Source organism: Talpa occidentalis, unplaced genomic scaffold (assembly GCF_014898055.3).
Source record: "Talpa occidentalis isolate TD23 unplaced genomic scaffold, MPIMG_talOcc4v2.1, whole genome shotgun sequence".
Classification (NCBI taxonomy): Eukaryota; Metazoa; Chordata; class Mammalia; order Eulipotyphla; family Talpidae; genus Talpa; species Talpa occidentalis.
This window is the reverse complement of record NW_026555331.1, coordinates 80,146,449-80,169,879: the sequence shown is the minus strand read 5'-3', so window position 1 is coordinate 80,169,879 and position 23,431 is coordinate 80,146,449. Positions and strand designations below refer to the sequence as shown.

The window sequence follows — 23,431 nt, the reverse complement described above, 5'->3', positions numbered from 1 at the left end:
TACCTACCTCAGAGGTCTCCAACAGACATGTAGAGGGTTTGAGGCCTAATCAATCCTAATCTTGAAAGCACCTTGAGGCCTCCCTGTTGGGCAGGCGCTAAAGAGAGCACTGTCAAGCTATCTGCCAGCCACTGCAGCAGGAGGTCAATCCCAATCTTTCAATCCCAGCCAGCCAGAAAGCAGCGCACATGGTGTAGCAGACCTCTTCTCCTGTCTCACCCACTGCTCCCCTCAGAAGTGTATTTCAATAGATCTGCCTGTTCTGCTCCCCACTCTCTCTGTTGAATTCTCTCACCCCCCACACCTCTGGCTTACACCCAAGTTCCTGTATGCATAAATAAATACATCTCTTTTTTTTAAAAAAAAAAAAAAAGAAAGCACCACAGAGTATCATTTAGGCTTGAGAAAGCAGATCTAGACAAGTACCCACTGAGAGAATAAAAAATTAAGATCCTCTTCTCCAGCTGGATATGTGTATAACTCATGCTAAAGCCAGGGTAAATTTGTATCATAAGGAGATCATGTCCTTCAATCATTTTCTAGGGACAGAAAAAGCATTAAGATTTATGCTTCATTTTAGCCTCCTAACTCTATTTTATAATCTCACGCAATCAGGATTTGACTATGAAGAAGAATTTCAACGTTAACTCTCTGGTGTGACACTGCTGCTAGCCTTCAGTTCTGCTTAGAGCCCCCATGGCTCTTTCTTCTTGAGTTTAAGGGTCAGGAAGGACACCTACCCTACTTCTGCTGTGCCTATAAGCCAAACAATTTGAACCTCCCCTGCCTCAACCAGATTCTGAATGTCAAAAAGTAGAGCATCATCTGATTATTTGAGGACAATTAAGCAACCGTGGCTCTCCAGAGGAGAGAACCTATAAAAGATGAGTAGGCACTGGACCCCTTTACAGAATCATTAGAAGACCTTGCAGAAAAACCTTAGACATCTGAAGATTTCTTTGGGAAGAGTGTTCTAACAACTAAACTTGGTGGAGATCTAGGAATCTACCTGATCAACAAATAAGTTGACAAGGATGCAACAGAGTACTTATCTCATTCTCTGGGTTGGTAGCCTGCCCTGTCTTTTCAACTTGCATCTTAAATCTGAAATACCACTGAAAATGTGCTCAGTGGATAAACCTGTGTGTAGTACTTGTCCTGTGTTGTATTTTCATATTCACACAAAGGTACCATCTCCTTTGGCAGAGAAAGAATAGCTTTTTATTTCTGTTCAGTCATAAAAGGGATTGTACGTAGATACCTGAGTTAACTATTTCAATAATTCTGAGTTATCCTAATCACATTTTAGCATCTTCAGTTGATTGGCAAATGGAATACCTACCCAACTGTCCTACTTAATCTGAAATGAGCAAAAAATAATATGATTGTGAAACTAAAACAGTTTAGCCCTGACACCATTTCCTTCACTATTAAAAAAAAAAAAAAAACACAATAGTCTACTTATCTATTTACTTGAAAGGTTTTAGCAATTCATTTCTTGAGCCATGGAAAAATGAGGAAGGCAGGAGAGGAAAGCCAAGATGAAATAATGAAGGCCCTGGCAAGCAATGGTAAATACATTAAGGAGCTTAGACTTGAACTTGATGCACTGAGAAAACAGGAAAAGGCAGCGGACTGAGAAGTTCTTTAAAGAGATTGGAGACAATGTTAAACAGCTTGAGAGATTGGAATTTTCAAAATTTATTTGGTTTATATACTTCTTTTTCAATATGCAAATATTAGTGAGAAGTTAAGTCTGTCATTCACAGTTTGCTATGAGTTGTTCTGATCAGTTAATCAGAGGGTTAACTGGGGAAAACTAAATTTTGAGGAGGTAGAGGTGGAAAAATCTCCAAAATAGATTTTTTTGTAGACCTTGCTGTCCACAGTATATCACACTACAAAACTGTCCCCTGTAACCGTCAGTAAATATAACAGTCTAAGATTATAAGCTATTCTGAATTTAAGAACAGTATACAATTTTGCCACAAGATATGGTCCTAAATTACTATATAACCTCCATTTTCTAAATTAAATTGATAGTGGGGTTAGGCTCGTTGGAATGTGTTTCAATCAAAAATTATTATGTGTAAGGGGCCCTATAAAAACAACCAGCCTTGAATCAATAATAATACAATCTGCCTAGACCACCTATTCGAAAGAATAAATCATTCATTCCCTGATCAAAGACTAATAATATACTAGTAGTCAAGAGGGAAAGATCGCTGTAGTTTTAAAAGCAGTATTTCAAAAACAAAACCAGGGCTTCTCTGTAAAATGAACTGAATTTTTCAATCAGTGACTTTGCTGAACTTTAAGAATATGTAACTTATATTTTTAAAAATGCTTTTTTTAAAATTTCACATATAGCATATCCTGAAAAAAGTAAATGTTTCTGTTATATTTTTCTCTGTGATATAAGCAGTTCTAGTTTTGAATTAGTAATTTATGTATCCAGATTATATTCAGCAAAGCATGAATCATCCAGATCCCAGTATGCGATTATGCAAATACACACTAAACATACAATTACAAGCATATATGGGCAGTGAAATTTAATTAATTATTATGAGTTAGTTCACTTGCCAAATGTAGTTTTATTAACTAACAGTCCACAGATGTGTTTCCTTTCTTGATTCATTTACATTTTAATACCATGTAGAAATGATAAATTATAATAACAACAGATGATAAAAAACAGATGGAATAAACATAATTGAATCCAAAATGATTTGCATAGTTTGAATTGAACAGTTTGTGTATTTAAGTCACTCTTAAATGTTTTATCTTTGTATTGTGGCTATTTAAGAAGGACTTCACAAACACTCACACACACACACAAAACATTCAAACCAGCCAAGAGCATACTAAAAGTGCATACTTAAAGACTATTAAATAGCTTTGCTAATTGATGACAAATACAAATTATATTTAAAGATACACATATTAAAAGAAAAAGTAATCAAAAATATCAACCATAGGAGCTAAAGAGTATAACATTTATCAATAAACACTAATGTTCAGAGAAGTGAATATTTGAAAAATTGTTAGGCATAATTGAAAATCTCAGTCATTTATAGATTACTTTATCCCCTGGAGGGTTTTATTCCAAACTTCAGTAATTGGCAATCCCTCTAAAGAAGAAATCTAAAGTCATCAGAATCACTTCATTTCACTGCAAAATAGTATTTGTAAGTGTGTACATGTGTATACATCACTAAGTAATTTTAGTGGGTATACATCTAAACTGACATACAGGACTATTGCTTCTCTTTGTTTGAAATCCCATCAAGCAAAACTGCAATTATATCAAAAGTCAATATTTTGGGCATCAAATTTTTCTCATGTCCAAAGGTGAAGAAAATTTATTCTTGTTTATGTAAAAAGATTGCAGAAAGAGAATAGGACATGAAGTGGTTACCAGAAAACAACTTCTCAGTGGTACATGCAAAGCCTTCTTTCCCCTGTTTATATCATATGATATCCCTGGCAAGAACCATCTCCATTCACCATCAATAATTATTTTAACCATTAATTCAATTCTCATGTGGCATCCTTAGTATTTTATTTCTAGTTTTATATGCATTCTAGTAAAATAAAGAGCCTAAAATGTCAAATAAGCAAGTTTTTTATAGGTAAATATTTTATTTATAATTTTATAGTCAAATAAGCAAGTGTTTTTTTTTTTTAAAGAAAGATATTTCTATTTAGGGTTTAATTCTGTCACACTGTCGGAAGGATTTTTTTTAAATTCCTGTTTGCCCTTGGTATTTTTTTTTTTTGTGATAGAATTATCTTTATTTTTTTATTGATATTTTTTTAATTTATTTCTTACATCATTTTTCATTTTTGCACAATCTATGCATTTTCATCTTGGTTATAGTCCCCATACAATTCCCACCCCCCTTGTTTTGATCCTACTCCCTCCTCCCCCACCTCCCACACAGTATGTCTCTGGCTTAAAATTGCTTGTTGATTTTGATTTTTACTTTATTATAATTAGTCTTTTTCCTGGTCCCTTATTCAGGTCTTCTAAATGCCTGCTATGAGTGATGTCGGCATTTTTCTTTTTCTTTCTAGCTTATTTCACTGAGCATGATCACGTCCAGCTCCATCCATGTTGCTGCAAATTGAATGAATTTATCTTTTTTTAATTGCTGAGTAATATTCCATTGTGTATATGCATCACACCTTCTTGATCCAGTCATTTATTTTGGGGCATTTGGGTTTTTTCCATAGCTTAGCTATTGTAAATAGTGCTGCTATAAACATAGGGGGTGCAGGTGCCCTTTTGAATTAATGTTTCTGTGTCCTCTGGGTAAATACCTAGGAGTGGAAACATGCCCTTGGTATTTAAATAGATGTGTATTGAGCTTATTCTTTCTGAAAAGGCTCATTATATTTGATGGGGGGGTCTGCAAGATAACCAATATTACAATGTTCAGAGAAATGGGCCTCATAAACTACACCATGTAGGGAAGAAAGGACTAGCAGGAGATTAATCCACCATAAAGAATTAAATATAATTTAATTAGAAAATGCAAAACTGAAATGGTCAAGAAATAACCATTTGGCTATTTACAGCAGGAATTTTCTTGTGAAACTCACAAGAGATCACAAAGCAAAGAAAATACAGTAAAAATATTCCCACAAGAAAGGGAATGATAACATTTATACAATGAAATTATATTACCCCTCAAAGATAATCATTTTTTGTGCTTGAGTTAAGTATAATGGTTTATTTTTTATTTCTACTTATATTTATATGCAACATTGTTATTTATAAGAAAAATACATTGGGTTATTCAAAAAATATATATTTAGTCATTCAAAAAATATATATACCAAAAAATATTTATTATATATGCTTGGTTTTTCTTCACAGTTCTGATTCATAGCTCCAAAAAAAAACCTTGGAATTTTTTAAGTGTTGAGAAGGATAAAAGAGTCTATAGTTTTGTTAATGAGGCAACTTTTGAGGAAGTACCTAAGGATGGGGATTGGTTAACAGGAGAGCCAACCACATAATTAGAAGGTTAGAACTCCCAATACACCCCAATCTCCATGGAGGGGAGAAGGACTGAAAACTGATTTCAAGTGCCAAATGCCAATGAGCTGTCCATCATGCCTCAGTAATAAAGCCACCATGAAAAAAAGAGGGGTTTCAGAGAACTTCAAGGCTGGAGAACCAGAGTGCTTCCATGTGCCACCATGCGAGACCCCAAGTTACACAGTAACAAAAGTTCCCTTGTTCAGGACCTCATTCTATGTATCTCTTAATCTGGCTGTTGCTTGCTATCCTTTTTAATAAATTGATGATTTAGTGAATTAATAGGTTTCCTAAATTCTTTTATATTTTTAAAGATTTATTTATTTATTTATACAAGCACTGGGTACAGTCAGAAGTGAAGGGAGGGTGAGAGAATTCACCAGAGCCAGAGCGGGGAGCAGAAAAGGCAGACTGACAAAACACACTGCTGAGGGGAGCAGTGGGTGCGGCAGGAGAGGTCTGCACGCCATGTGGGACCCTCGCCGGTGGCCGGGGATCGAACCGGCACTGTTGAGGCTGTGGGCAGTTTCACAATCCAGCGCTCAACCACTGCACCACCAGGCAGTTTCTTAAATTCTGTGAGTCATTATAGCAAAGGAGGTCTTGGGACCTTCTGACGTATAGTCATTGGTCAGAAGTACAGGAAATAAATTAGGCTTGTGGCAGATGTCTGAAATAAAGGGTCATTTGGGAGTCTGAGCCCTTAGCCTAGGAATCTGATGGTATTTCCTGGTAGGGTCAGAGTTGATTGAATTCTCAAACACCCTGTTAGTTTCTAAGAATTGCTTGTTTGTGTGGGAAAGGCTCCATATACTCCAGGAACTGTAAAGCACTCTGACAGAGAGTTGTGAGTGTGAAATACAGATGTCATATCTCTCCTTACACCCACACTCCAAGTTTATATTAGTTGCCTTAGCAAGTCTTTCTTTCACCACTGTTACATTCTCAATGTCATCAAAAAACTTCTCAATGTATAAAAGTAAAACAAAACAGTTTTGATGAATGATATGTAAAATTTATCTAACTTAAGACCTCACAAGCAATAGAAAACTTGGTAATTTTTAAGCTTTACAGTTATGCAAACTTCTTAGCAAATATGCATTTATTGACTTATTTTTCCTTGAATAAAATAAGTCTTAAAATCTTGATAAAAGTTTCTGGGAAATAAAACACTATTCTGTATTATCTACTATTAAGTTTTTGTTACTGATAGAAATACAAATTTGCAGCTTAATGAGTGAAAATATATATAACAACTCCACACTCCGTAAAGTTTGATTTCTAGTAACTTTGATATTCATTATGAATTAAACTATTCACCCCTAAAATATTTTCATTTCCTGTATTTGTGCAGTTTTCATAAATTTCACAGACTTCCATTAATATCTTACCACTCCATCATGCAAATTAACACTGGCTGGTAACATCACATCATTTTTGTGCCACTGCTCAAGAAAAGGACAGAGAGCTCAAATCAGTGGCCTGCACAACTGGACTTACTTATTTCAACTTATTAGTCACATTCTAGCTACACTGTTGACTGTGCCTGCATTTGCAGCAACAATTGTCATATCCACTTTAACTTCATAAATACATTCAAAATGGTTCAATGTCTTTCATAGAAAACACTACCTTGAAAATTCCTGCTAGCACAAATATATTTCCAAACATTATGAAGCAAATAAATTCTCTCTATATATCAAAGAATCCTGTTTTTTCCTTCATTCATGGGAATTAAAAATACTATTGTTGCAACAACTCCACAAATTATGATTCAAAACCTAGTTGCTGTGCCAGACTCCAGCAGTCAAGCAATTAGACCACAGATTATAAAGCATATACAAATTCTTTGGTGCTCCACATATTTAAGAGCTTTGTTAATTTGTTTTGATTGTTTTGCTTTCTTTAGAATTTTTGTTCACTTCTATTTAGATAAACTGTGTTTATGACAGTTAATCTTAACTACGTCATCTGTGATTTGCATGCTAGCTTCTCTTGGCTATCTGAGCCCTTCAATTTACCAAGATTTGAGATTTTTTTTAATCACTACAGAAACCCACAAAGATCCAACTCAACCATAGTCAGAGGCTTCTCAATATTTGCATCTCTCTTCTGAGTTCCATAGGTGGCATTTCATTCTGAGTTACTTGGTCTGTGATGCCAAAGGGGACCTGGGGTATTAGTTTTATAAATCTGTTATTCAATTGGATGCATTAGACTTAGTCATAAACAAAGATTCTCACTATTCAAAGTCAGTGACGTAACATGCGTTTATTGTAAGCTAAGAAGGAATATCTTCTTGGGTCTGTGTTGAGTGTTTAACATGCCTTATTTCATGATATGACCAGGAGCTATCTGTTCTCCAGAATTCACTTCCTGAAATCCTCTTGCTACAATATACTCCTAAATATCAATACTTTGGCCAAAGGAAGCTCGTTCCTGCTTTAGAGTCCTCAAAGTTGCTTTTTCTGGAAATCCCTGCTCTAAAACCTTCCTGACTGTTAAGACTTAACATCACCTTCCCAGTGGGCCCTTACCTGATTTCTCATTCTGAATTAGTATTGCCACCCTACACAGCCATCACTCAAATAAGGATTCCAACGATGGTAGGGAATTCCCAAGATGGTAAGAATGAGTAGGAGCATAAGCTGGGAAACATGCCTTTAATTTGTAAGGTCAAAGTTATGAATGTTAATAAACCTTATCATAGTTTCAGAAGTAGATATAAGGTTAAATTCTCAATTTTTTGCATAAGTAGCCTCCAAGTGCCTCTGTAACAATAATCCATTCATTTTCATGATAAGGGTATTTAATTTCATTGTTTAATTCGTTGAAAACAACATTTTGCATACATTTATGAGATAAAGAATAAATCTGAAACAATTTGTGAAGTCACCTAACACAGTACTGATGACATAGCAGATGCTCAATAATCCATGTTGACTCACTACACATGGAGCATATTTTAAAAGGATAATTACATCCTCTGACAGGTCTGAGGTTGTGCAAGCAACATTTTACTATGAATTAAGAAGTGCTGAAATGAAGTACAGCTGCAAAATCTTTTTCCTACTCAGATATTCCCAACGGTATGTCATTTTAAAGCCATGCCTTTCCTTTCCATAACAGACCTCTTTCTGAAATGCAAAGACTTCAGGAAATTGCAGCAAACCCCTGTTTTATATTCAGGCTCTCTTCTTCCGTAAATCCCTCCTTTACCTTAACTTAGAAGGGGGTTCCTGGAAACCAATGTCTAAATATATAATTTTGCCCAAACTAGGGTCTGTCAGACTTTTTTCTCCTAGAAATTTTAAATTCTGGACATGAAAAGACTCAAAAACTGTGAGTTTCAAATCTTAGGTAAAAAGCAGAGCTCTAGTACATTTCCATGTCAAATAATTAAAATTAAAAATTCTATTCTTCAGTTTTATTAGTCATATTTCAGTGTAGTACACAGAACATTTCCATCATCAGAGAGGATTCTATTAAAGGTTTTTTTTTTTAAGATTTATTTTTATTTATTTATGCACACAAGATCTGGGGTATAGGCCAGAGGTGCAGGGGGGTGAGAGGATTCACCAAACAGAGTGGAGAACCAAACAGGCAGATCTACTGATGGGAACAGCTGGCAAGACAGGAGAGGTCTGCTGCACCATTTATGGGTCAGTTCCCTGGCTGGGGATCAAATGCTTGCCATAGCCATGATAGTGCTGAGACTTAACCCCTAAGCCACCAGGGAGGCCCCTATTAAAGGTGTTTTAGAGTGAAGGTCCACAAACTAGATCTCACTGGCCAAATTTTTTTGTCTGATCCATGATTTTTTTTTCCATTTTTAAATGGTTAAAAAATAAAAAATGTGAAATTCAAATTCCAGTCAATAATTAAAGTTTTACTGGAACACAACTATAGTGCTTTGTTTATGCATTATAGATAGATGGTTTCATGCTACAATGGCAAACGTCAGTCTTTGTAACAGATAATAGGGCCAACAAAGTCTAAAATATTTACAAACTATAAAAAGTTTTGCTGACTCTGTTCTGGGGAGATGTGCTAACATCTCTGCCTTTACACTCTTCAGATTCTGAAGGTTTGTTAGAAAACCAGATAGTACTTACACTGGTGTTTTAATGACTCAGGTATACAGCATGGTTTTTCATTTCTGTGTTGGAGATTTGGAAAGAAAACGTACCACCTCTAACAGTATGTTTTGGTACTGGGAGAGGCTTTGAGCGGCAGTGTGTTTCCTTCCCCAACAGAAATGGACAAATGCTTACAGAGCACCCAACCCAGCCAATGCCAAAAAAAGGAGCAATAAGAGAAAAAAAAGTCCTACCTTTTTTTTTTTTTTATCTAAACTAAGAGGTCCTTGATATAAGAGTGGTGTTAAATTTCCTTTCAGTGAGCACAGTCCTAATTCACCCTGAGTTGCACAATCAGACATGCTGACCAGAACTGATGGCATTACTAGCCCTCAGACCAGGTATAAGTATAATCCAAGTGGAAAATATGCAACAGCATCCTCAATGAATGGTGAACTCCTCCCTAAACTGGGAGGAGGCAAGCTGATTGTGTGTGTGTATATGTGTGTGTGTGTGTTTCTTGAAAAGATTTCATTATTAAGGGTAATAGTCACAAGTTAAGAAATACCCAGAGTCACCGACACTACAGGAATTATACTTTGCTGGGACTTTCTATAAATTGACAGAACAGGGAATCCCAAGAAGGAGGAGGGAGAGAATACCTGAATTGGATACAGAGATGAAAGCATCTAGGGTCTCAAAAGAGAGGCTGTGCTTCACAGAAATTCTGGGTTACTTGCTGTAACAAGTAATTCTCAGTTCAGGACTCCCATAGAGAACACTCCAGAGATTCTTCTCTCTAGTAACGAACCTGACAAATCATGTTTCATTTTCTCAAGGAGGTGCCAGAAAATCACTTTGCCTCAAGCTCTAATATAATCATTATGGAAAGTGGGCTAGAGGACAGCTTGACATCAGATGGCCTGAGTTTGAATCCCCTTCCCTATTATCTATCTCATTTTTCTTAAATGTAAAATGAGATATCTACTTACAACTTGCTTCAATGAATAATTAAGATAGTTCAACTGAAAGTGCTTACCACTGAGACACGCTAAAGAAATAAATATAAGCAGTGATATAAAAGACATTAATAATGATCAGTTCAATGCCAACCCCTACCCCCTCCTTAGCAAAATGACTCCTAAGAATGTTCAGAGTCAAGCACTGATTCATGATTTGTTTAGGTCAATGTTGACAACCCTGTTCCCCAGTCTCCCAGTCACCCTTATATTTAGGCTCTAGTCCTGAATATATAGGAGAGTTAGGGTGGAAATAGTTCTGAGGTTTTTGTTTACTCAAATTGAAGAGGGCAGTGAAGTTATGCATATGAAGAAAAGATCACAAAAATTTTAAGAGCCACAGCCCTAACACTTCTGAGCCACTGAATCAATATGCTATATTCCCTCTATTGTGCGGCAAATAAATCTCCACCTGTTATTTTAATTTCGCCCATTCCTAACAATGGATTAGATAAAATGTAAGTATCCAAACTGTACTGATGAAAACATTATTTTTAACTTCCCTTGAAATTTGCTAGTCATCACTCTTGGAAAGGGAAAGAAATGAAAATTGTCTACAGCATTTCCTTCCCTTATAATTGCCTCCAGAGAAGTGTCTTTAAGCCCTGCTTCTCCCCTATTCACTAGAAATACACAATGCTATGGAGAAAGAGCCTCTTTTCCTTTGGTTGAGAATCATCTGTTTCCACAAGGACATACAACTATACGACACACAACTATATGTCAGGAGGTGTTCTACATACTTTATACTTACCTATCCATTTAATACAATTATCTTCCAATATTGATACTATTAAATCCATTTTACAAATGGAAAAACTGAGACACAGAAAAGCTAAGTAACTTGCTTAAAGTCACACAGCCAGAAAGTGATAGAGTAAGGAGCCAAACTCAAGCAACCGAGTTTGTGAATTTAAGTGCTACATGCTAGTATCTCTTTCTCTGAGGATGCCAAAAAGTCTGAAAAGTTCAGTGAGATAAAGGGTTGACATTGATCTGACAATTTGACATGACAGATCTTTTGAAAAGCCCAATTGCATATGACTACTCATAAATATCCATCTTATGAAAATATACATGATATATAGATGTATGTAGATAGATAGCTATAGATAGATATAGATATATAAGTAGATATATATATATATATAGCAAGAGAGATCAGTTAGTCAATTTAGAAAGCTGGGCAATGAAAACACCTCCCAAATGCAAAAAGAGAGCGGAAGTATTTAGCTCTTGGAAGACAATGAAGAGACTCCTCTAAGTGGAGAGAAACTCCCCAGAAAGTGACATAAAGGTAGCAATTCAAAATTTAGAAGGTTGGATGACAATTATCCCCAGCTGTATCAGTTGTGAGAATTTGGCTCTTACTCACCTAGAGACCCCAACCTGGTACTGAGTTGAAATCTGCCTACCACCAGCATTCTCAGTATCTAACCTGATAACTGCCCTTCCTCCTACTTAAGCAACAGACCAGAAGTAGAGAAATCAAAAGTTCATCTGATTTTATGTACACCTATTGTTGGGGAGCAGAAACACATTATCAGTATGGTCAAAACTGTCCTGTTTGGGATAATAGTTCAATTCAGTAAGACAACTCTAAAATTTCTTTACATGTCATTGAATTAGATAATGTGCAATTTTATTTTAAGAGAAATGAATTGTTTAATGTTTGCTTTCACACTCATTTGTTCAAGAGACAAACTACTGAGTCCTTGGCAATGTCATGGGCACAGTGTAAAAATTATATTAGCAAAGTAAAAGATGTGCCCCATATCCTGTCTATTTCTTTCAAAGAGTATTAGGAATGGAAACTAAATTTTACATTGGTACATTGATGCTACTACTGAGTCCTTGGCAATGTCATGGGCACCGTGTAAAAATTATATTAGCAAAGTAAAAGATGTGCCCCATATCCTGTCTATTTCTTTCAAAGAGTATTAGGAATGGAAACTAAATTTTACATTGGTACATTGATGCTACTTGTATTTGCCTGTATCCACGAAACTGAACCTTGAATTCTGTGATAAGCATGATGGTAGCAGAGTGCTGATAGGCAAGTCTTTTGGAGTGGGCCTATTTGGAAAGCAATTAGCATTTGAATAGAAAAGTGACTGATGACTGAGGACAATGAAGTGTTTAATGCTGGGAGTCCAAAAAAAGGAAGCTAACTTTTAAAGCTTTCGGTAAAAGCCTGAAGGATACACCCTGCTGCCCAACTCATTCTTACTTTAAAATACCAATTCCTTCCCTGAGACTGTCCACATACCCTCAAACGGAGTATCACCATCCACACTAACCTTTCTCCAGCTAACATACATGTAGGGAATTAGAAACTATTTCCTCCCCATATACATACACACCGTGTCAGCAGGGTTCGTGTCATCAATAAATTGCCTGTTTCTACTGGCAATCAATCATTGCTCAAATGAACCTGTCTGCATGTGTTTTACTGATCATCTTTAAGAAACCCAGAAACCTACCGAATTTCTGCTATTTTTAAAGAACAAAAAGAGGTTCCACTGTCCCAATACACAAAAGATCACACGAGGGTTACAAAAAACTCCTTTATAAAAAGATATCATTCATATTTATGTAATCAAACTAGATTTTAAAAAAAGACAAATTAAATTCAGATTTTTTTTTTAACCAATAAAGCAAAAGAATCTAAGGCCATGAAGAGTCTGATTACCTCCTAATTCTGGAAGAATTACACAGGATGAGAGTGAAGAGATCAATGGCAAGTTAGAATACAAGTTTATCTTCAATTTTTCATGTATGTGGCTTTCATTCAGAGTGGCTAGAACTACACAGTTAAAAAGTTTTAGGGCTAGGTATCATTTCCTGACAACACACTGTAGAAAATACTTTTTTTTTTTTAATTGAACTTTGTTTAATCTCCAACTGGAAATGAAGGGGGCCATTCAAGAAAAAAAATATAAGTGGTTACATGGCTTACCTCTCCTCTGGATTTGCAACAATTGCTTTTTGTTCAGGTTTGCAACCCCTTGGCACTGCCACCTGCCAGAAACCCTTAATAGAGATGAAGAGAAGCAAAACTGTCAGCTGTAATAGCAGGACACAACAGATGAATAATATATTTCCAAATTAACTGAGTAAGAACATTTGGCCATGTCTGCCAGATTTATTTTATTGTATGATTTGCAGGCTAATAATGAAGACTGAGTTCTTAATTATAAGATTTGCATTCCTCTACTCCTTCATAAAAGCTCATATAAAGGCTGTTTTTTCTTTCATTGAAATAAGGGTTTGAATGCATGATGGATAAAGGATGGGATGGCAAACCAAATACCTTCCTAACTTCCTCCTAGCACATCCTCTTCAAAACACCAAAAGCTATCAGTTAAAAAATAAAGTTTCAGGTCTCACAATTTTAGAGGTTACATTTCTTATACTATAAGCAGGAAAGAAAATGTGTTTTTTTCACATTTGAAGAAACCCATGTTACATCACTCGCACTTGAGAAATGAACTGAGTCATTTTAGAATACGGATTTTAGCTCGAGCTAAACCTCAAGTGCAGTCCCAAGATAACAGGTTGAGAAGAGGGAGACTTGTCTCCAAAACAAGATGGATCTCATAGGTTAGTAGCTAGACGAGAACTCAGAGTGCTCACCTCAAAAGTTCTTTGGAAAAAACATGCTAAGCAACTACCTGAACCCCCACACAACAGTGTTGTCTCACTAGAGGACAAGTAACAGCTTTGCACAAATGCACTGGGCAGACCAGTTATGGCAGACCAAAGCATAGGTCTAGTTACTACCAATATTTGAGAACAATGTAAGACAAGGCATCGTTCATGACTGACTAGTGGAATTCTTTGGACAAAAGACTGGAGAGCGGTAACCACACAAACAGGTTCTTGGGGGTAGAAAACATTGTAGCTTTTGAAAAGGCTTGATTTCAAACTTTAGTCACTAAGCAAAGAAAAGGTTGGTCAACGTGCAATACTTCATATTTTTTAAGTGACAGAAAACTGAAATATCTATTTCAGTAGACCTTAAGCACTAGCATACATTACAATCACCTTATTAGAAAAAGAAGGTATGTGGGAGCCATACAATTTACTTTAAAACTACATTTGCACCACATCCAACAAGTCCAAAGTACAGGACATTGCTTATAGGCAATGGGATATTAGTGGATGTAAGGTTAAAACAAATAGTAACAAAAGACAGAGTTCTATTTTCAAATGAAATTAATTAATTTCATTATGGATTAAGCAACTTTGAAGACATTCCCTTACTGAACACTTTTTCAGACTTTCAATATCTTCATGGTCTTTTGTAACCCTTCAAGAGAGGTACATGTTTTATAGCAGTTTCCCAAATCATTTTATCACAAACCTACATTTGTCTTGGAAGAATGTACACCAGCAGACTGCAGTTTGGAAAGCACTAAAGGGCATCTCTTTGATTACATTTTATATCTCAATGCCATTTTCATTTTGGGGAGTAAAAATGATGATACCCACTGTAGTGTTCAGTAAATATTAGGGCATATCGCTCTTCTTTTGTTCACAGGATTTCATGTAGAGCCTTAGCCTGATACTCTTGAGACTTTAAGATTACTCCTGAAAGTACAAATTTTGTCTGTACAAGGTTTTCTAGATAGGACCCAGAGGTTTTCAACTGCTTTAGTCAATTACTTGTTCCTTAAAGCCTGGGCTATCACACCAAAATTGTTTAATTGAGTTGAAAAAGGTTATTTACAGTATTTTACACATAACTGATTTTTTCAGTCAACTAATTTGCATATAGTACAACACTGCTAATTTATACTAATGACTGAGAGAACATTAGAGATCACAAATTTAAGCATTACAAGTACAGTAAGTAAAAGCATGAAATAAAAAACAATTAAAGCTGTTTCATCACAGAAGATACTTGATTAAGCCATGCCTATCATTTATGATAGTGATGTATAATACACCACCATTTATTTTGTAGTGAAATTTTCATGATGTGACATTTTACTTTTATCCTACAAGAAGACGGACAAGCTGTCAGAGAGTTGGTAAAGTCTGTCGGCTTTCCTGATGGCCCCATTCATTCTTTCAGCATTTACTGTATTATTTTCCTTCCCTATGCAAAGCAGCTTTAAGCACAATTTTAATGGCTTTTTTCTATTACTATACGACTAACAGATGTTACTGAGACTCCAAAAAGCACCCAAAATCTAAAGAAAAAACAGAAAACAATAATTCCATCACCTAGATATGACCACTGGTAAAACTGCTTTGTTTACTTCCACTGTTTCTGCTATAGATATGTGTGTGTGCAGAAAATGTGAAGTATATAAATATGTTTGCATAATTGAGATCATATTTAAATTTCATGATCTGGTTTTTCATTTAGCTGTTAATAAGGACATACTGAATTATATCCATAATTTAATTACTACTCCACATTTGAAGTATCTGTGAAGTTACCATTTATGTTATCCCAGTTAATACTTAGAAATCAGCAATTGTTTAGTTCCAGTTATTTACAAATAAATTACAATCATTCAAGGAGTTGAAACTAGTTTTGCATCATTAGAAGTATGTCATTAATATATTTTTGTGAATAGTTGAAAATACTGCTTGCAAGACTAGACAAATTCAATATAAACCTGGTATTAACAGTTGCTACTCAAGTGTTACCATCTCAGCATGAGCAGCAGCAACTTGAGGGAAACAGGAATAAGTACTGGCCCAATCTATCCTTGGCCTTCTAATGAAATTAACTTCCTCAGTTATTAAGTTGCATTATCATTTCCACACCTTCTGGAACGGAGAAAAGGTTGAGGGAGGGCCCTGCAAACAAAAGTGGGCAGCCAGTCCCAGGGAAGCAGCCTGACTCACAGGGGAAGAAACAGATAACCTATAAAGGAAAACCAATCAGGCTGACATCAGACTTCTCCAAAGAAACACTAAGGGGGCCTTCCCTGGTGGCACAAGGGGTTAAGACACAACCTATGAAGCTGTCCGCAGCCTCTGCAGCATGAGTTCGATCCCCTGGCCAGCCAGGGAGCTACCCACATGGCACAGCAGACCTCTCCTGACTTGCCCGCTACTCCCCTCAGCAGTGTACTTCAGTCAGTCTGTCTGTTCTCTTCCCCGCTCTGTTTCTGATGAATCCTCTCACCTCTCACACCTCTGGCCTGTTACCAAGCTCTTGTATGCATAAATAAATAAATCTTTAAAAAAAAAAAAAAGAAACACTAAGGGCAGCAAGAGAATGGAGTGGCATATTTAACAAACTCCAAGTCAACAAATGCCAAACAAGCATACTTCACCCCACTAAGTTCTCCTTCCTCTATGAAGGAAAAATAAGGACCTTCACAGACAAACAGAATCTCCAGAAATTCATTACTACTAAACCCCCACTCCAAAAAAATATTATAAGAAGCCTTAAAGTCATAACCAACAGAGGAATGACTAGGAAGAACAGAATAAGGTAAGGAATAGAATCACAAAAAAGACAAACAAATGGCAAATATAGACACAAATGTATCATTATTAAGCCTAAATGTAAATGGACTAAACTTATCAATAAAAAGACAGAGCAGTGGGCTGGAATTAAAAAAAAAAAATACAACTTTCTGCTATCTCCAGGAAATACATTTAACTAAAAAAGATAAACACTGACTGAAAGTAAAAGGTTGGAAAATAACCCTACAAGCAAATGGGTCCAAAAAAGAAGGCAGGGATAGCTATCCTTATATCAGATAAAACAGACTTCAAACTGAAAAAGGGAAAAGGAGACATAGATGGTCTCTGTATTATGATTAAGGAGACAATACATCAGGAAGATATAACACTCATCAACATATACTCATCAAATGAAAGAGCAGCAAAATATAACAATTATCATCTCTGAAAACATACATTAGAGAAACTACGTATGTAGTAGGACACTTCAATACCCTACTGTTACCAATGGTCAGATCATCGAGACAAAAAATAAACAAGAAGACTAGAGCCCTAAATAAAGACCTAGACCCCATGGGCATAACAGATATCTATAGGACATGGAGAAAGGACAGTTTGTTCAACAAATGGTCCTGGGAAAACTGGACCACCACATACAAAAGAATGAAGCTAGATTACTACCTCACACCGTACACAAAAACCAACTCAAAATGGATAAAAGAATTGAACATAAGACCTAAAACCATAAAATATTTAGAAGAAAACATAGTTAAAAGGCTTCATGGCAAACATCTCAGTAACATCTTTAAAGACTTATCCCCCAAAACAAAGAAAGTGAAGGGAAAGTTAAACAGCTGAGATTACATCAAACTAAAAAGCTTCTGTACAGCAACAGAGACAATAACCAAAACAAAGAAACACCCTTCTGATTAGGAGAAAAATTTGCCCTCCATACAACTGATAATGGACTGATCACAAATGTCTGCATAGAGCTCACAAGACTCATCAAAAACAAACTAGGGGCCTACCAGGTAGCGCAAGAGGTTAAGACACAGCCCTATGAAGCTACCCGTAGCCACTGGAGCATGAGTTCGATCCCTGGCCAGGGAGGTGACCCACATGGCAGAGCAGACCTCTCCTGACTCGTCCGCAGCTTCCCTCAGCAGCATATTTTAGTCAATCTGCCTGTTCTGTTCCCCACTCTGTGTCTGGATCCTTTCACCACCCACACCTCTGGCCTGCACCCCAGCTCTTCTATACATAAATAAATAAATCTTCAAAAAAAGAAAACACCTTTCCATCTGGCGGCAGCCATCAGTTTTTTCCTGCAAAGGTAAGCCAAAATGGGCACTTACAAATACATCCTGGAACTATGGAGGAAGAAGCAACGCAATGTGATGCGCTTTCTTCTCAGGGTGTGCTGGTGGCAGTTTCCCCAGCTGTCGGCCCCCCACAGGGCACCCCGCCCCACCCAGCCGGATAAAGCGAGAAGACTGGGATACAAAGCCAAGCAAGGTTATGTCATATATCGGATTCGTGTGCTTCGTGGTGGCCGCAAACATCCAGTTCCAAAGGCTGCAACCTATGGCAAGCCTGTCCACCATGGTGTAAATCAGCTGAAGTTTGCTAGAAGCCTTCAATCTGTTGCTGAAGAGCGAGCTGGACACCACTGTGGGGCTCTGAGAGGCCTGAATTCTCACTGGGTTGGTGAAGATTCCACGTACAAATTTTTTGAGATTATCCTCATCCATCCATTCCATAAAGCTATCAGAAGAAACCCTGACACCCAATGGATCACTAAACCAGTCCACAAGCACAGGGAGATGTGGGGGCTAACATCTGCAGGCCCCAAGAGCTGTGGTCTTGGAAAGGGTCACAAGTTCCACCACACTATTGGTGGTTCTCGCCGTGCAGCTTGGAGAAGGCGCAATACTCTCCAGCTCCACGGTTACTGCTAATAAGTAATGTTTGTAAAATTCTTACCTAATAAACAATTTAGGACAGTTAAAAAAAAAAAAAAAGAAACAAACAATCCTGTCAAAACATGGGCAGAGAACTAAAGACACTTCTCCAAAGAGGAAATGCAAATGGCCAATAGGTATATGAAGAAGTATTCAACATCTCTTATAATCAGGGAAACACAAATCAAAACCACAATGAGATACCACCTTACACCAGTGAAAATGTCACATATTAAAAAAACTAGCAACAGCAAATATTGGTAAGGATGTGGAGAAAAAGTAACTCTCCGACATTGCTGGTGGGAGTGCAAACTGGCCCAACCACTATGGAAAGCTGTCTGGAGATTCTTAAACTACTAAAAATGGAGCTACCATATGACCCAGGATGTCCAGTCCTAGGAATCTACCCAAAGGACACAAAAACATTAGTCTAGAAGGATATCTGCACCCCTATGTTTACTGCAGAAATATTTACAATAGGTAAGCTATGGAAACAACCCAAATGCCCAAAAATAGATGACTGGATCCAGAAAATGTGGTATATATGCACAATGGAATACTACTCAGCAATCAAAAAAGAAAAACTCATGTCATTTGCACAACATGGATGGAACTGGAAGGGATTATCCACTGAAATAAGCCAGAAGGAAAAAGAAACATATTGGATGGCTTCACTTATAGAAGGAATATAGGGGAACCAAATAAGGGATCAGGAAAAAATAATAATAATAAACAAACAAAATTAACAGGCAACTATAATTCAGAGACATTCTGCTGGGTAGGGAGTGGGGAAAGGATCAAAACAGGGGAGAGAAGGGACTATGGTGATGGTGCACAGGTGAAGTGGTGGTGGGCATTTTACAGGGACTACACCTGAGAAGAAAAAGCACACATTGTACAAAATGAACAACAATGTAAAATATATATAAACAAATTATTTAAAAAAAAGACAGAACAAGAAACAAAGCCTATGATAAATAAGTAAATTTTACATTGAATATCAGGAGATAAGAACTATAGAAAAATATCTAGTATTACAAGGTGATTCTGGAATGTGTGGATGGCACAGGTCGCAATTTTAAACAGGATGATCAGATGGAACCCCACTGAGAAGTTGATATTTAAGCAAAGACTTGAAATATAGTTAGTAAGGTGTTCATCTAGGAAAAGAAAATTCCTGAGAAATCTACAAAAATCCAAGGACAGAAGTATATTTGACAAGCTCGCAAAGTAGAGGCCTATGTTGCTGGAGTAGACATGAGGTAAAGTAGTAGAACAGAGAGATGGGTTCAGACTACCAAGGACTTAGTAAGATAACGTAAGGTCTCTAGCTGTTCAACACTGACAGTTTAGCAAAGAACTGCTCAATGACTAGAGGCACTTAACACATTGATGTAAAGATGAATGGAAACATTGGCTCAACATGTGTGAATGATTTTGAATGTTTTCACAAACTGAATTCCATTTTGTTGCTTCATTATTTTTTCTATAGCTTGCTTTATGCTCCTTAACTTATGGGTTCTGCATCACAGACACATTAGTAAATAAAGGGGGCAAAATTGTCACATTCAGGGTCAGCAACTTTCCCAAGCAGACGCAGCCAAACAGTAAACAGGGAGATGTGGGGGGCCCCAAGATGTAGCCCCCACATCTCCCTGTTGTATTTAGTTGCGAGAAACCTCCCTGAACAGTGAGGTTTGCAATACAGTAGCTAGCCAAGACAGCATTTCATAGTAATTTTAAAAGTGTTTTCATAGTGTCTAATTCTTTTTTTTTTTTTTTTTAGGAAAGTTTTTTTAAGTTTTTAAATGAAAATGTGACTTGGTGAGAGCAGTCGGGGGCAACACCAAGGGCGGGCTCCCCGCTGCTGCCCGCCAGGCCCTGAACACGTGCAGGGGGGCCTTGCCTAGGGCTGGCTCGCTGCTCCCACACTGGCCCTGTGCACCCATCGAGACGGTGGCACCTGTCTAATTCTTGAAAACGAAAACTCCTTTCCTTAATCAACAAGCTTCCCCTAACAAAAAGTATTCAGAGAGTTTTTGTGTATTTCTCAATTCATAAGACATTTTGCCCTAAAAATAATATCTTCATAACAAAGTACATTAAAAATGAATTATATTTGAATGAAACAGAAAACATGACAGAACATAATATAGATATTTGAAGGTAAGAGCAAAGTTAAAAGGATTTGGATTGCCAGGTTGTTGAAGTCACATTCACTCATAAAACTAGAATTTCCTTATGAAAGGTAGTATATAAAAGTCATGAATAGTATAGTTACTGTCCTTGCCAAGACAGTATATTTTGTTTTATAATAAAAGTTATTTAAAATAAATTATCTCACAATTTACTGCAAGAGGGAAGGAATCAGAAATGTCTATTTAAAATACAGCAGGTCCTGGAATGTTTCCTTGAAAGGAAGTTTCCTTTCATTAACTATCAATGTTTTGTCAAAGTCATTTCCTTATAATATTGATGAGAAATCCCTGCTGATATAGAATGACATTATTCAAGGACCTGCTTTAGTTATAACTTGTTTTGCTTAAACTCATCATTGCCAAGAACCTATCAAAAACATTAAATGAGGATTTATTTTAAGCCGTTGCTTAACTGTCCCTATGTGCAGACAATCATCTGCCACCATCGAGACACACTGCCGACCTCTCCTAAAATACTGTCAACTGCAGCAGCAAACTCACACACATAATGCTCACATCAGTCAAATAGACTGTTTTACCCACTCATTCTGAGATGTGAGAACTCTGCTTTAAGCCCAACCACACATTGTAATTATCAAACCTTGAGAAAACCTTCACTGAGGAATAAATGCTCTTGGTTCAAAATCAGCATTTCCTCATACTCATGGAGTGCAAGGGCGCGTCTCTCCAGCAGTTACACTCCAAACAGAGAAGTGTCTTTTCAGCACATCCTTGAATTAAATCAGCACATCAGTTCAGGCAGCCCAGGGAGCTGTGAGGCACCACTTTTCCATCCTCATCACATTCTCCCCCCGATATATCCCTAGCGAGGCTTGAGAGTCCCACAAAACTGCTATTGCAGTCAGTATGCACTGCAAATGGAATCCCTGTCATTACAGTAGAGGCTGTTCTCATTTCTTATCAGTTCCTCAGCATTGAAGAGATCCCATTCTATGTCCAATGTCTGTTATCTTGAGGGAAAAGAGATTAAATTAGGAACACCAAAGGCAGATTTCTGGATCCAATAGCAAATCTCAGTGTATACTAGGTCTTATCCAGAAATGGTGGATATGCTCCCGGGAAAGCATCCCTGAGGCGGAAGCAATTTGTGTCCCTTTCCATGTAACAACATGTGTGCATGGTGTGCTACCCTCCCCCATCACCACCTCCTGTGCCCCTTGTCCCTTTCCTGCCCCTTCCCTCTTAATGTCTGAGTCTTCAGGGTATTTACTGATGTCCACTGATGTTTGAAAGTGTTTTATGTTGTCAAATTGTCTGCTATGTGAATATCCAATATTTGTTTTTCACAAGTGTACGATTTATTCTTAAAATACACCGTCAAATGTAGAGTTGAGTGAGGTTGAGAATGATGAGGTCTGGGGATGCAACAAAATGCTAGCCTCCTCTCATTATTCCAGTGTTCATGAATTGGAGGTTTCTTATGGTGCTTTATTGATTGGTGGGTGATACTGTTTACTTTCCAAGAAGATAAAGTGTAGTTGTTTTTCACCTCTGAAAAAGATGATATATAGTTATCCTGTAGCACTGTCAAGAGACATAAAACGTAAGACTTCTTCAAAGGCAAAAAGTAGTTCATATAAAAGTTGGAAACATTTTCCCAAAAATTGTAAAAGAAAAAAAAAAAGTATTTCACAGGCTTGGATGGTCCCAGTAGATGAAAACTTCCTAGAGGGAAGGAAAGAAAAGCATCAAAATTACAGTAGAGAAAAAAAACACTGACAAATGTCAACTGTTGGATGAAATCCAGCCCTTTATACTCTGTGGATCCAAAGCAAAAATAAAAACCTTAATATCACCCAAAAATTACGGTCCCAGCAAGGAAAGTTATGGCAGTCACAGACCCGGAATAAAATCAAATCATCTGCTGGAAAGATTGGATTGTGGCAAAGAAATAGCCTGAAGGGAATGGATAACTGGAATAGGACAGTGATTCTCTAGAACAAAAGAAAAACTTGCCAAACTTCTCAAGATAAAAAATACAGTGAATAGGCTGCTAGAGATTGGGTGTATACCAAATGCCCAAATGCATGCCCAATTATTTCACCAGTATTTTGTGACTTTCTTGTAACCCATTGTTCTGAGGGCAGCAAACACAGGGCAAGGCATTTTACAGATAGATGATAATGGCTTTCAGTGTTTCTCAAATTGGCTCAAAGCCCATACTGTGTAAATTGCTAAAAAGCCCATATGTAATTCTGAACCTCTTACAGGTCCCAAAACTCTGTGTGCTGGTAATAATTACATAGAATGGATAATTAACTTCTGACATAAAAAGAAACGAAGGTGAGAGAAAGAAATGCAGACCCTATCAACTTTTACTTAAAGTAAGGGAACAAACTGACAAAAACCCTGGGACATCCATTTGAAAAAAAAAAAAATAATAATAATAATAATAATTGTATTCTCTCTCTCCAATGTTTCCTATGAGAATTCTCCATAAGACTGGCAAGAAATCTTTCCACACTCACAAGATAATTCTTTTCTGATATTTCCCAGGATAACATTGTTAGTCATTTGTTTTTATTATTTTTTTTTTTGCTAGATTTAGTTTTATAGTCCTGCCTCATCAATTCTAAGACTCCTTAGAGAAGACAGAGGCTGAAGGTGGATGACTGCAGAAAAGTTAACACTCCCATAGAAACAGAAGACTGACTGGGCCTCCCCAGTG

At 36.9% G+C, this 23,431-nt stretch overlaps 2 protein-coding genes across 2 annotated transcripts in view; one reads left to right on the top strand and one right to left on the bottom strand.

The window, feature by feature from the left end:
- Nucleotides 1–23,431, bottom strand: part of ZNF804B (zinc finger protein 804B) — an 800,208-nt gene that overhangs the window by 712,888 nt on the left and 63,889 nt on the right. Inside the window, exon 3 of the mRNA XM_054692315.1 lies at nucleotides 13,108–13,181. The gene's annotated coding sequence lies outside the window, so the exon portion shown is untranslated. The remainder of the gene's footprint in view (nucleotides 1–13,107; nucleotides 13,182–23,431) is intronic.
- LOC119241792 (60S ribosomal protein L15-like) lies at nucleotides 17,927–18,586 on the top strand. The gene has a single exon (XM_037507376.2). It carries the CDS (start codon nucleotides 17,927–17,929, stop codon nucleotides 18,539–18,541), a length of 615 nt encoding a protein of 204 aa, XP_037363273.1. The 3' UTR covers nucleotides 18,542–18,586.